General features: G+C 51.8%; 1 protein-coding gene across 1 annotated transcript; it reads left to right on the top strand.

Annotated features, from left to right (window-relative positions):
- Positions 1 to 171: 171 nt before the first annotated feature.
- On the top strand, positions 172 to 8,573 carry UTP11 (UTP11 small subunit processome component). The gene is made up of 8 exons (XM_061574870.1): positions 172 to 396; positions 2,753 to 2,814; positions 3,188 to 3,290; positions 3,753 to 3,869; positions 3,991 to 4,084; positions 5,082 to 5,212; positions 5,723 to 5,833; positions 6,322 to 8,573. The coding sequence occupies exons 1-8, from the start codon at positions 337 to 339 to the stop codon at positions 6,403 to 6,405; spliced, it is 762 nt and encodes a 253-aa protein (XP_061430854.1). The 5' UTR covers positions 172 to 336; the 3' UTR covers positions 6,406 to 8,573.
- Positions 8,574 to 13,998: the final 5,425 nt, after the last annotated feature.

Below are 13,998 nucleotides of genomic sequence, written 5' to 3' on the forward strand. Positions count from 1 at the left end.
CTCGAGAGAACCAAAACTCTCGCAACACATTGTCGCGGTGCAATGTGGGAGGAGAGGGGGGCGGGGTGGTGGGTGGGAGAAGAGGACATGACGCAATAGCACGGGAAGTGACGTCATCCGATGAGTTTTTTCAACAATGACGTCACCTCATATTCCATACCACGTGGTGGTGGTGGAGGGAGTGTTCCTTAGGTTTCTTTCTCGCGTGGCTACCGCAGCGCTCACCCCAGGCCGTGTTTGCCGATCTTGAACCGTGAGGGTTTGTTCGAGAAATAAAAACTAAAAAGCCATCGACCGTAGCACGGGGCCGCCGCCGCCTCCACCGCCGCCGCCGCGATGTCGAGCTACAAGAAAGCGATGAAGTCCAACCAGCGAGAGCATCGCGAGCGTTCACAGGTGAGCAGAGGCGGGTGGCTCGGTCGGCCTCTCGTGGTGGCCGTGGCGACCACCACGACACCCCGAGCCCCTACACACTAACCAATACCCCCCAGCCCCTACACTCTAACCAATACCCCCTACACACTAACCAATACCCCCCAGCCCCTACACTCTAACCAATACCCCCTATACACTAACCCATACCCCCTAGCCCCTACACTCTAACCAATACCCCCCAGCCCCTACACTCTAACCAATACCCCCTATACACTAACCAATACCCCCCAGCCCCTACACTCTAACCAATACCCCCTACACACTAACCAATACCCTCCAGCCCCTACACACTAATACCCACTAGCCCCTACACACTAACCAATACCCCCTACACACTAACCAATACCCCCTACACACTAACCAATACCCCCTAGCCCCTACACACTAACCAATACCCCCCAGCCCCTACACACTCGGTACCACGACCTCCCCAGCTCACTACTCACCAAGTACCAGGACCCCCCCCCCCCCCCAGCTCACTACTCACTCAGTACCAGGACCCCCCCCCAGCCCACTACTCACTCAGTACCAGGACCCCCCCCCAGCCCACTACTCACTCAGTACCAGGACCCCCCCCCCCAGCTCACTACTCACTCAGTACCAGGACCCCCCTCAGCCCACTACTCACTCAGTACCAGGACCCCCCCCCAGCTCACTACTCACTCAGTACCAGGACCCCCCCCCCAGCTCACTACTCACTCAGTACCAGGACCCCCCCCCCCAGCCCACTACTCACTCAGTACCAGGACCCCCCCCCCCCAGCTCACTACTCACCAAGTACCAGGACTACCCCCCCAGCCCACTACTCACTCAGTACCAGGACCCCCCCCCCAGCTCACTACTCACTCAGTACCAGGACCCCCCCCCCCAGCTCACTACTCACTCAGTACCAGGACCCCCCCCCCAGCTCACTACTCACTCAGTACCAGGACCCCCCCCCCCAGCTCACTACTCACTCAGTACCAGGACCCCCCCCCCCCAGCTCACTACTCACTCAGTACCAGGACCCCCCCCCCCAGCTCACTACTCACTCAGTACCAGGACCCCCCCCCCAGCTCACTACTCACTCAGTACCAGGACCCCCCGCTCACTACTCACTCAGTACCAGGACCCCCCCCCAGCTCGCTACTCACTCAGTACCAGGATCCCCCCCCAGCTCACTACTCACTCAGTACCAGGACCCCCCCCCCCCCCCAGCTCACTACTCACTCAGTACCAGGACCCCCCCCCCCAGCTCACTACTCACCAAGTACCAGGACCCCCCCCCCCAGCTCACTACTCACTCCGTACCAGGACCCCCCCCCCAGCTCACTACTCACTCAGTACCAGGACCCCCCCCCCAGCTCACTACTCACTCAGTACCAGGACCCCCCCCCCCCCAGCTCACTACTCACTCAGTACCAGGACCCCCCCCCCCCAGCTCACTACTCACCAAGTACCAGGACCCCCCCCCCAGCTCACTACTCACTCAGTACCAGAACCCCCCCAGCTCACTACTCACTCAGTACCAGGACCCCCCCCCCCCCAGCTCACTACTCACTCAGTACCAGGACCCCCCCCCCCAGCTCACTACTCACTCAGTACCAGGACCCCCCTCCCGGCTCACTACTCACTCAGTACCAGGACCCCCCCCCCCAGCTCACTACTCACTCAGTACCAGGACCCCCCCCCCGCTCACTACTCACTCAGGACCCCCCCCCCAGCTCACTACTCACCAAGTACCAGGACCCCCCCCCCCCCGCTCACTACTCACCAAGTACCAGGACCCCCCCAGCTCGCTACTCACTCAGTACCAGGACCCCCCCAGCTCACTACTCAGTACCAGGACTACCCCCCCAGCTCGCTACTCACTAAGTACCAGGACCCCCTTCCCAGCTCACTACTCAGTACCAGGACTACCCCCCAGCTCACTACTCACTCAGTACCAGGACCCCCTTAGCTCCTCATCCTAGCCCCTAAACACAGCTCCCTACACGAGTCCCCAACTCACTCACCATGGCGGTCGCATTGTTAGTGCACACCATTTATTACGCTGTGCTACGAACCCGGCGACCCGAGTTCGATTCCCGCACACGGCCATCACCAGTGACGATTATCTGAACAGGTCCTGGGCCTTCCCTAGGTCGACTCGGCCTCAAATGAGTACCTGATGTGGTGTATAGTAAACATCGCCACTGGGGAGACAAAGGCGGCCGGGCGTGGTGCTGGCCACCCAAGCTCCCCGTGTACCGTGCCGGCCTTCATAGGTGCTCGCTAACAGCACTTGCCCCAACAGTCTGTTAAGGCTACACGGGTGATCTTTGTTTTTGTTCTGCAGCCTACGGCTCGCCGGGGGCTGGGCCTGTTGGAGAAAAAGAAGGATTACAAGCTGCGGGCTCAGTGAGTGACCCACCGGCCCTTCGCTCTCGCTCACCCCCCCTCACCACCCTCACCCACGTGCTGTGCTCTCCTTCCCACCACACGCTCCCCCACGCTCACCCACAGTGCATGTTTTGCTACCCACGCTACACACCACTCTCACCCATGCGCTGTGCTCTGTTCCCCACCCTACGCTCCCGCACACTGTTTGCTCTCTCCGCCATGCTCACCTACGCTCACACACACTTACCGACTCTGTGTGCTCTCTCCCTCACGCTCACCACACTGTGTTCACTCCCCCACACTCACCCACGCTTGGTGCTCTCTTCCCCCACCCCACACTCGCCCGCACTCACCCACGTTCTGTGCTTTCTTGTTCCCCTCCGAACCACAGAAACTGGCACCGCAAGCAGGACTTCCTGAAGGGGCTGCGTCGGAAGGCGCTCGACAAAAACCCCGATGAGTTCTACTTCAAGATGACGAGCACCAAGCTCAAGGTGCCTGTCTATCTGCGTGCGTGCGCATGTGTCTGTTAAGGCTATACGGGTGATCTTCTTTGTGCGTGCGTGTCTGCGCGCACGTGTGTACACGTGTGTGAGCACGTACACGTCTGTGTGTATCCACGTGTGTTGTGAAGCGGTGGCACTGTGGTTAGTACACTGCTGTACAAAGCCGGCAACCCGAGTTCGATTCCCGCTCACGGCCAATTGCAATGGTTCAATCCTGAAGCGGTCCTGGGCCTTCCCTAAGTCAACTCGGCAACTCAACAGAGTACACGGTGCAATGTGTAACCATCACCAATGGGAAGACAAAGGCTGCTGAGCTGGGCGTGGTACTTGCCATGCCACGCCCCCCGAAATAGGTGCGCCATGTCGGCATCCATGGGTGCTCGTTAACAGCCCTTGCCCCAAGCAGTCCGTTTGGCTATACGGTGGATCTCTGTCTTTGTGTGCCCGCAGGATGGTGTTCACTTAAAGAAGAATCCGGCCGACGAGGAGACGACACCTGACCAACTGAAGCTCATGAGGACCCGCGACCTGCGCTACGTGGAGATGAAGAGGGTGGCAGAGAGCAAGGTGAGACATGCGGAGTGGGGGGGGGGGTTGAGGAGAGCTCAGCTGCCCTCTTGCATCCCAGAGCGTCTCTCATCCGTGACGGATGCCGACCTGCGCCGCGCTGTTGTTGCGTTTCACGCAGAAAATCGAGCGGATGAAAGGGGAGCTGCACCTGCTGAACGCCAACGTAAAGCAGCAGAATCGTCACACGTTCTACGTGGACACCAAACGTGACGGTGAGAGTCGCGTCGGGACGGTGGGCGCGGTTGCTTAGCGCGGACTCGGCAATCGTGCTCAAAGTCGCGGGAACGCGAGCACGTTCTTTTTTTAATCTAGCAAAGTTATTCCAAGAACTTGGGAAAAGTGACAGAAAGGGAATTCCAAAGTACAGCAGTCTTTCATAGGGATTAATCGCAGCAGATTAAAGTTGTCATTTTAGATGTGTTGTCCACTCAATTGTCTGTTCAGAAGCGCGGGTAGATCTCGTTCCATTGCTCCTTTAAAGGAGTGCAGACAGCAGCAGCGACGGGAGTGTTTACGATGCGGTCGATGGTTTGGGATTCGTGGCCGCGCCAATCGCAGGCCGCCGAGTCTTTGATGGCGCCATTTGTGGCATCGGGTGGCCGCATCGACCACGTGGCCAGGTCCTGATTCGGTTGATGGTCGACCGTTGGTGGCGTGGAAGGTTGAAACCGGGAGGTTTGACGGTAGGGTCCTGTATGAGATGTTTATTTTTTACGTCGGCCGCAGGGAGGAAGCGGAAAGAAGCGTTTTGTGACGTGCAAGTGTGATGGTTGAGTTTGTGAATGAGGTAGGCGAGTGTTCGAGTGTGCTGACCGTGAACACGTTATGTATGCGGTGAAGCGGTCAGTTTGGTCTACCGGGCCCCCAACATGGGTGGAGGAATCATAGGGTGGAGTTCATTGGAACAGTTAAGCACGATTAAATACCTGGTGATTGAGTCACTGCGGTTGTTGTTGTTGTTGTTGGAGTAAATAAGTGAGTGTACTGGATCAACACTCACTGATTTATATTCTATCGGGTGCAGGGAGATCGGAACAGGGGCACTCCACCCCAAATACAACACCTCCTCGCATACTGCTGAGCAATGCGTGCACACACGGAGGCACACGGAAGTCGCGGCCTGTATCCACTCCTCGGTCTTATCAGAGATGTGGACGCCGTCGCTGCGAATCCCAAAGCGGGGTGTTTTGTGCCCGTCTGCCTCGATAGTGGAACAATTCAATCTGGCCGAGCGGCTTCAGACGGCGCCGGAGCTGGTGCGGTGCGTGTACAACCGGCCCAGGCTGGACACCCTGCGCACCGCCACCCTGCAGGGGGTCACCGACAAAAATACCATCAAGGTACGGCATTGGCGTGGGGCGGGGACACCAACGCACGCTTGAGCCCCTGTGGCCTCCCCTTCCCCCACCTTGTGTACGTCGCGTGTGGCCACGATGGACCTGCTTTGCTTGGTTTCACCGCGCTCTCACCGAGGTTATTCACGGCACCGTAAGAAGATGTCGTCCGAAGGATTAACAACAGTTTTCACTAACTATTTTATGATTGTTATATCAGATAAGGCCCACTGAGATTGATAACATCTCCAAAACTACTTCTGAAATCGCTTCAATCGGCCTTTTGATCGACACTCGGGTCACATTTCACATGCCCTGCAAATTAGTTTTCAGCACTTATCAGTCAAATGTATAATTCCGAAAGATGTAATATGTTGAACTAAGTTTTTTTTGTGTGTGCCTTTCATTGGTGACTAGACTCAGGCCATCAACTCGCAAACGCTGGAGAGAGAGTCCAGTTGAATAATAATAGTTTTTTTGTTTCTTCCTTCGTGCCGTGCCGACGTGTGAACGCAGAATCTGGCCCGCCAGCGCGCCCGTGAGTACCGCAACCTGGAGAAGAGGATCGTGCGCGAGTCCACGCTGTTCGTCACCCAGCAGAAGATCCAGACGAGAATGGACCTCGTGGTAACGCAGTCTCCCACAGCACGAGACAACTCCATACCGTGCCTTTTGGATTTGCATTCAGCTCTCCATTATCCGGCGTAATGGGAGGCCAGGCATGGCCCAAATGAAAAAGAACACACAATGCAAAGCATCGTATAAATTAGGCTATAAAGCAATAGATATTTGGTGACCGATCGTAAAAATAACTTTATTTTAAATTCTCAGAACTGGAATTTAGTAAAAAAAATTTTTTACACGGTCATTGATGACCGGGCTGAGACTCTGCTTTGCTTGAGAACCCCCGTTAAGTCACTGGCGGCTAAAAAACCCGGACTCGAAGCCAGGATCTCAGTGGGTTTCTGGCTCGGCGCTCTGACATCTGAGCTACCCGGCCACCTCTCAAGACCGACGCCCGACACGAACGGCACGTCGGCGATCGCGCCGCCTGCGCCAGCTCGCGGAGAATTGCTGGCGCTCACCATCGGTGCCGCGTGTCTTTGCTCTTCCAGGACAAGCGGCAGAGAATCAAGGTGAAGGCGGAGACCAAGACGTCCGCGGCCGTGTACTGCTTCAAGACCGAGCGCAAGCGCTGACATCGCCAGTGCGGTTTGCTCAGCAGCAGCCATCTGCGAGCCACGACCCCGGCCGTGTAGCCGCGACCATGTTTAAACTGGGGCGGGGGGGGGCATGACACAGTCAATGTTAGATAAAACTTAAATAAATGTTTGATGCTATGATCTGCTTTTGTCCATTGTGTATTCTAGCCTTGCTCGCTCATCCCCCTGTCGTATTTAGCCCTTGAACTGTTGGCCCAAAAAATGGCTTATTGGTACCAATCAGCGTGGCAACTGCTAACAATTATTTTTTATGAAGCAATTTATCTCCGGCTCACAAATATTTCCAACAGTGTAATGACGACTTCGACGCACTTGTCTTGAGATGTTTTCTTTAATTAAGGAGCCACGTGCTCAGACGAGAACAAGCGGAGACCCCCACTGCAACAGCCCCGAGTCTCCCGCGCATCTCCCTTATATCCGGTCCGAGGCCACGCCCCCATTCCCAAACCACCTCGCTAGTTCTCGGCCACTCGCTCTACCGGCAGACTCTACCGTCCTCTTCCGTCACCTGGCCACGCTCCTATTCTCGATCATTCCCGTTACCACCAGTGCATTCGTACTGCAGGCTGACTCTCCTGCCATTACCTCCCGTGGCCACTAGTCCGCTCACACTGTAGGCTGACTCTCCTGCCATTACCTCCCGTGGCCACTAGTTCTCTCACACTGTAGGCTGACTCTCCTGCCATTACCTCCCGTGGCCACTAGTCCGCTCACACTGTAGGCTGACTCTCCTGCCATTACCTCCCGTGACCACTAGTCCGCTCACACTGTAGGCTGACTCTCCTGCCATTACCTCCCGTGGCCACTAGTCCGCTCACACCGTCGGTGGACTAGACTGTCATTACAATAGCATGGTCATTGTCATTTCAGAAATAACTTTGTGTGGATACTGCCAATGGCGGATACTCGTAGAATGTTTCCACTCATAGAATGTTTCCACTCCCGGTGGTACTGACAAATACGCTTGGCTCGTGGGCTATCGTGTATGTGAGGAATCGCTGTGTGTGACACACTGCTCAATTGTAATACTTTATGCATTTTGTCCAGCCCCCTCCAACTATTGCAGACATCACACGAAGTTTTCAAATTAAAAGTATTACCGCAACAGATCAGTCTGTGTGCGAGCGGTTAGCACAGCTGCAAAGAGCTCATTGAACTACGTAACAATGTGTCCAACATCAATTGTATTGGTAAAACCACCCTGGTATGACATCCATAAAGGCGGCCTTACCGTGGAATTTGGATAGGTGGGTTACGAATGTATCAAATATTCAACAAAACTCATATGAATTGTCTTACAATTTTTTTTAATGTGCTCATTGTTGATGGGGCTGAGACCATCAAATCGCTTATGCCTGAGAACCCCGATTTAATCACCGGTGGCTGTAACCTGGATTGGAACCCAGGACGTCTGCGGTGCCGGCTAGACACTGACCTCTTGAGCCACGCGGCTCCCTGAGGGACGGTCGCCTGAAACGACGAACTGCACACTGGCCACTCCTCCGCCTGTGCCGCTCGCGGACACTGGAGTTCACCGTCGGTGCAACCACGACTTTCACCGCAAACCAAGCCTGCTTGGTCATCACAACTGTCGCACTGAGACGGCTTGTGCCGGAGATTTGTGGCAGGTGCTGGTGATGCTGCATTTTACCGATCCACTTCGTTTCTCCACAGCCCCCCCCCCCCCCCCCATCTATTCTGATTTGTAGGAAGCGTGTGCCGTGCTGTTAAACATTCCTGCGGAGGGAGCTGATAGGAACGTTGGGATGCTCGGTCAATGGCCAGGGTCAACGGCGGCGTGGTGTATTCCGCAAATATAGTGGACTGTGAGGGCGGGCACAAGCCGGCGTGAGTGGGTTAAACGTTGAGTTTTATAAGGGCACCACGGGGTGACCAGCCCCTCCCCACCCAGCCCCACCCCTCCCACCACCCAGCCCCAGCCAGCCCCTCCCCACCCCACCCAGCCCCTCCCCTCTCCACCCAGCCCCACCCCTTCCATTTTTGGATGCACGACGGACGGACACAATAATCCCCTGTGGGCTGGTGGAACCAGGTGGTTCCTACCAGTATAATCATATTCTGTGCGGTCCCAAACATTGTATTATTAGAACATTGCAATAAAGCAAACGTCCATTTCCGCATCAGCCGAGATTGTGTGTTTTCTCATTTGTTGAGCCGGAGAATACTTTAAGCCGAGTCTGTCTGGGTTAGCAACCCAGATAAGAAAATCCACACCCAGAAACGCCACATCCACCGTGCCTCTAGCTATAAATTGTGGTGACGACGAGTCTCGTGCATATCAACATAATACACGAGCATTCCACACGTAGTGACTAATCCCATATCTGCATTTACCATAAATATGCTAAATACCTCCGTTGATATGCAAATTCCTTTGTCAAGGCGCCCTCCTCTAACCCAGCTTAAATATACGCTGCCAAGCTTGGTGGTGTTCATTCAGACGCTGTCTTTCCGACAGACCTGTTCTTGACCTGAGGACGGCTGCTTGCGTTGTGGCCGAAACGTCGTGAGAATTGTATTTTATTATGTTTTATTTTTATTATTTTATTTCCCTTCTACGTGACTTTACCGAAAGAACCAAGAATATGATCCCTTGTACAAAGGTGTCAGTTTTTGTACCAGTTGAACGGGTAAAAACCTTTACACTATGAGACCTCCTTTACCAGTGGCAAAATATAGTAGTAGGTTTTTACCCTTTAAACTGGTACAAAACTGAGACCTTTATACAAGGCATCATGTTTGCAATAACCGCAACACAAGTAGTCAAAATGCAAACAAAAAGAAACAACTCTGATAATGGTAATCATCTGGTCCAACACCAATGGAGACTAGGCTCTAAGGAAAGCTGTCTCGGGTGTGGACCAATCAACTTCAAGGTACAGTGCATATCATCATTATCATCATCAGAGTTGTTTCTTTTTCGATTTAAAGCTTTCGTGACTGCAGGGATTCATCTTCTTGGTTCTTTCGGTAAAGTCACGTAGAAGGGAAGTAATAAAATAATAAAAATAAAACATAATAAAATAAAATAATTCTCACGACGCTTGCGTTGTAGCCGAAAGGTCGTGAGAATTATTTTATTTTGTTTTATTTTTATTATTTTATTACTTCCCTTCTATGTGACTTTACCGAAAGAACCAAGAAGTTGTTTCTTTTTGTTTGCATTTTGACTGCTTGTGTTGCGGTTATTGCAAACATGATGCCTTGTATAAAGGTGTCAGTTTTGTACCAGTTTAAAGGGTAAAAACCTATTTCTCCACGTGATGTTATTCCGGATGTGACGTAGCGCACGTGGCCTCTCGCGCCGCGCGCGGGAAACCTCCACTTCCGGGTGAGCCTCTCCGTGTGCGAGGCTCGTCGCGGGCTTCCTCACAACAACTCGCATCACCTCCCCTCCCCGCGTCGTCGCTTGAGAGGAAAACTCACCAACTACACCACACCTCATCCCCCTGTGAGGTGAGCTACCGAATCTCTGGTGTGTCCGCGATGGAGACAACTCACTTGCTGAGGCGGCATCGCGCGCACTGCGCGCGAACAAAAAAAATTCGGCGGTTCAAGAGTTGCGATTCTCCTCGGCTGACGGCCGAACAACGGTGACGATTCTATCTCGTAAACGTCCACGGGCCTCTCCCCTAGGTCGACTCGACCTCAAGTTAGTGCGTTGTGTGTCAACGTCGCCACTGGGGGGACGGGGGGGGGGAGAGACAAAGGCGGACGGTCGTGGTGCCGGCCACCGTCACCCGCTTCGTGTTTACCGTCGCCGGCCTTCAGCACTTGCCCCAACAGTCTGTTAGAGGCTACGCGGGGGATCTTTGCCTTTGTAAAACTCACCACCACCTCCTGTGAGGTGAGCAACTTTCTGTGGAGTCGGGACGCCGACTCTGTCGCTTCTTCACACGGGAGCCGCTCTCGATCCGTCAGCCGCTCTCGTGCCAGACCCGTTTTGAATGCCACTTATAATGTGGCAAATGTGCCGCTTTCGCCGTGCTGCCTGCTACGGTGCTGTGAATACTTGCTGCCTACAAAGTAGCGAGTTGGGATGTGTACTAGTTGGGTTGTATCGCTTTAAGTGTACTCCGTGAGATGCATTTTTAGTGTACCTTATTGCAATGCTTGGAACGTACTGCTCCATTAACGCCCTTTGGCTTATGCCACTTAGTCTATTAACGTCACATCTGGCGTTATTTATATTATGGAGTCGAGCGTTATTTACGCTATAATACTGCATTCTTGCACGTCCTCTACTTGAACATACGCTGCTACATTGGGTAGCCCTGCTGACATGCCGTATAACATACTGTACAGTGTACAGTACGGGCACATATGCAGCGTTTCGTTTATGGAGTTTTCAAAATGCTGTTGGGTCAAGTGATTTAGCATCGAGTACCTATGTAGACACACGAGGTAGTGATGTAACCAGCGCCACGCACGGCCGCCTCTGTCTCCCCAAAAGCATCAGCTTTACACGCCGCAGAAAAGTACAAATTTTCAGACCACGTCGACCTAGGACCGAGCACAGGACCGGTTCACGTGTTTGCCACTTGCTGGTCGTGAGCGGGACTCAAACTCAGGTCGCCGGGTTTGTAGTGCAGTGCGCTAACCACTCTGTAGTGTACACAAGCAGAGGTTGACTCTTTGCCACGAAGCTTGAACCTGGATAACGAAGCAGCCACCGGCCTAAAACTGTTGTCGTCGGCTCCTGCGTTGCCACGTCGTGAGCAGATGGCATTGCAGCCGAATCCATTGTTCTACTGGACTATTTTCCAACATCTGTGCTCCCTTACTTTACCAACCCGCACTGACCAGCGTGGTGAAGTATGGTCAAATAACCCCCACGATCCGTGCGGTTTGGGTAGGCCCTTATCTCATTGTGGATTGACAAGGCAAGCATTGAGCAATGTGGAGGGGATGTTATTGGTGAATTGCTCCTTCTGCTGTACTCACCATTATTATTAACTCTTTCCATTTTGCTTCTTCGTTACATCAGGCACCTTCAAATGCCACCGCCTCTGTAATCATGGAGGAGGATGACGTTGATTTTGATGGAAAGCCTGGGCAGTCCATCCCAGTGGAAGGTAAGAGGTGCTCTCGTAATTATTTTCACAAGTAAAGTTTTCCCGCAATGGTGTGGTTTGTATGTATGTATGTTGAACTTCTTTCGCACCGTGCGTAGCCAACCGTGTCAATCGGAGGTGCGGGGGAAGCACAACAAACTAAACATAAAAATCAGTTCTAAAGGAATGAGTTTGTTAATCTAAATAATGATTTAAAAGTGCATAGCTCTGGTGGCTTCCTAATATCGGAAGGAAGATTGTTCCAGACGGCCGCAGGAGCGCGTCTGAAAGTGCGTAATGCGGTGACCGTCTTTGTTCAGTGGCCAGCCAAAAGCCGCTGCGAGGATGACTGGAGTTCGTGTAAAAGTGTATGCTCCTTGACGATATCAGAAAGGTACAGTAAACCTTGGATTGCGAGCATAATTCGTTCTGGAAAACGTGAACGTAATACTAAGCACTCGTATATCAAAGCGAATTTCCCCGATAAGAAATAATGGAATTTCAGATGATTCGTTCCACAACCCAAAAATACTCTATTCATATAAAAATGATTAATACAAAATACCTTTTTATATTTTTATTATTTAAATTTAATAAAAAGTAATCAAATTTATTAACTAAATTTAATCGTGGCTGGTGTGAGGGTGACGAGAGAGAGCTGAGGAGGGTTATTGTGCAGGACGACTTTCACTTGCAGTACAGTTACTAAAGAACAGTCACTACACTTGGACACAAAATAAAAAAATGTTTTACGCACACACTCGTGGTCACAACACTATAGTAAACAGTGTACGCTCGCACGGATGTTGACTATACGAGTGAGGCACGCCGACTGAGACCGAGCATGGGAGACGATTACCCACAATCCCGCAGCGAGAGAGAGAGAGAAGAACCATCGGCTCAGTTGTGATCACGTGACGCTCGGCAGACAAAGCGTATACTGTACGTACTACAGTACTCGTATTGCAAGACCTCGCTCGTTTATCAAATTAATTTTTTTAAATTTCTCGTCTTGCAAAACACTCGCAGACCAAGTTATTCGCAATCCAAGGTTTTACTGTATTGTGCTTTATTTGTGGCAAGCACTTTTGCGTGTGATCAGTGTGATCATTGTGTTGGTTTCTGCATTTTTGCGAGAATCTTTAGTGCCACTCTCACCGTTTGAACTTACCTCGCTTTGCTCACTGATGACGTTTGTGTGAATCTGTGTGGAGACTGCAAGGCTGTGGACATGTCCGAGGACTCGGTGGACATTTACGAGGACCTGGCCAGCAGTCCCGTACCGTTCGAACACGGTGAGATTCGCCATCTTCACCGTCCCCGCTACTTCTCGGGTGTTGCTGGCACAGCGCAAAAGTGTGATGGTGCATTGAAGATATTGATGCATTGACGGCTCGCACTCGTCGGACACGTCATACACTCTGATAACCAACTCCTGCTCATGACGTCTGAAAGCTCGCTGTTGATAATGTCTGGCCAAGCAGATGTCGTGGGGGTTAGCCAGGACGCTCACTCACTGGCCACCTCTCGTTGGAACCATATCTCACCTGTGCTCATATCTCTTCATTGGCTGCCAGTTCAAACCTGCATTGAGTTTCAGATTACACTGGTCAACAAAAAAAAACATTTTTTTCTGGCCTGGACTTTTGCAGCTGTTTTAGACTAATTTCAGGGTGCTGATTCAAAATCTGATCTCAGATTTGCTCTATCACATCGATTTTTATGCTATCGGCATACCCCATTTTCATTGATTTTGGTGGTTTTGTTGGTGGTTGTTTTGCCATTTGTAATGCCTTTTTGAATCACTTTCTAAAACAAGCTGTAAACATGATATATTTGATGTTGCTGAAATAACGGAATTTTGTTAAGAAAATGGGTATAAAACCTGGTATCCCACCTCTGGAATTTTGTAATTGTGCGTTTAAGTTGCTGTTTGCTAACATTATTTGTGAAACCGTTGTAAAGTAACCTGTTTCTACCAAGGTGAGGGAGGAGTTGCGTTTGATCTGTTGGAAGAGCTCCTTATCGAAGAAACAAGCCTGAAAGTGAGAACCCATGAAGAGGTGAATGCTTATCAACTTTCGTGATGAATATCGGCTTTATTAGGGAGTCATTTGTTTTCATGGTAGCTCACTGCTCTATCGCCCATGCTTGTAATCATTTAGTTTTTACTCGCAATTAACTACCCCGTCGTGGCTTACATCATATATTAAAGCGGTGTGGAACCTATTTCCTGCAACTTCATTTTACACGGCCCATGGTCACATGAGGCCTACCGCTTAGAAACTGGCCGTGCCTCATGATTATCCGTTACTGTAAGCATCTTTGCCACACTATTCGGGCACTCTAAGTGGATATTTTTGACCAGCGTCACTTCGTTACTACGTTCAGTACGCTACGTCAATCTGAAAACGTGCACCCTAATTTTGTTTTGTGTTATTCTTGGATGCTAAGGTATGTGCACATGTGTGGCCAACCAAAGGTATTTTAAATT

This window comes from Lethenteron reissneri, chromosome 56 (genome assembly GCF_015708825.2).
Source record: "Lethenteron reissneri isolate LAM-NWPU_2019-01 chromosome 56, ASM1570882v1, whole genome shotgun sequence".
Taxonomy (NCBI): Eukaryota; Metazoa; Chordata; class Hyperoartia; order Petromyzontiformes; family Petromyzontidae; genus Lethenteron; species Lethenteron reissneri.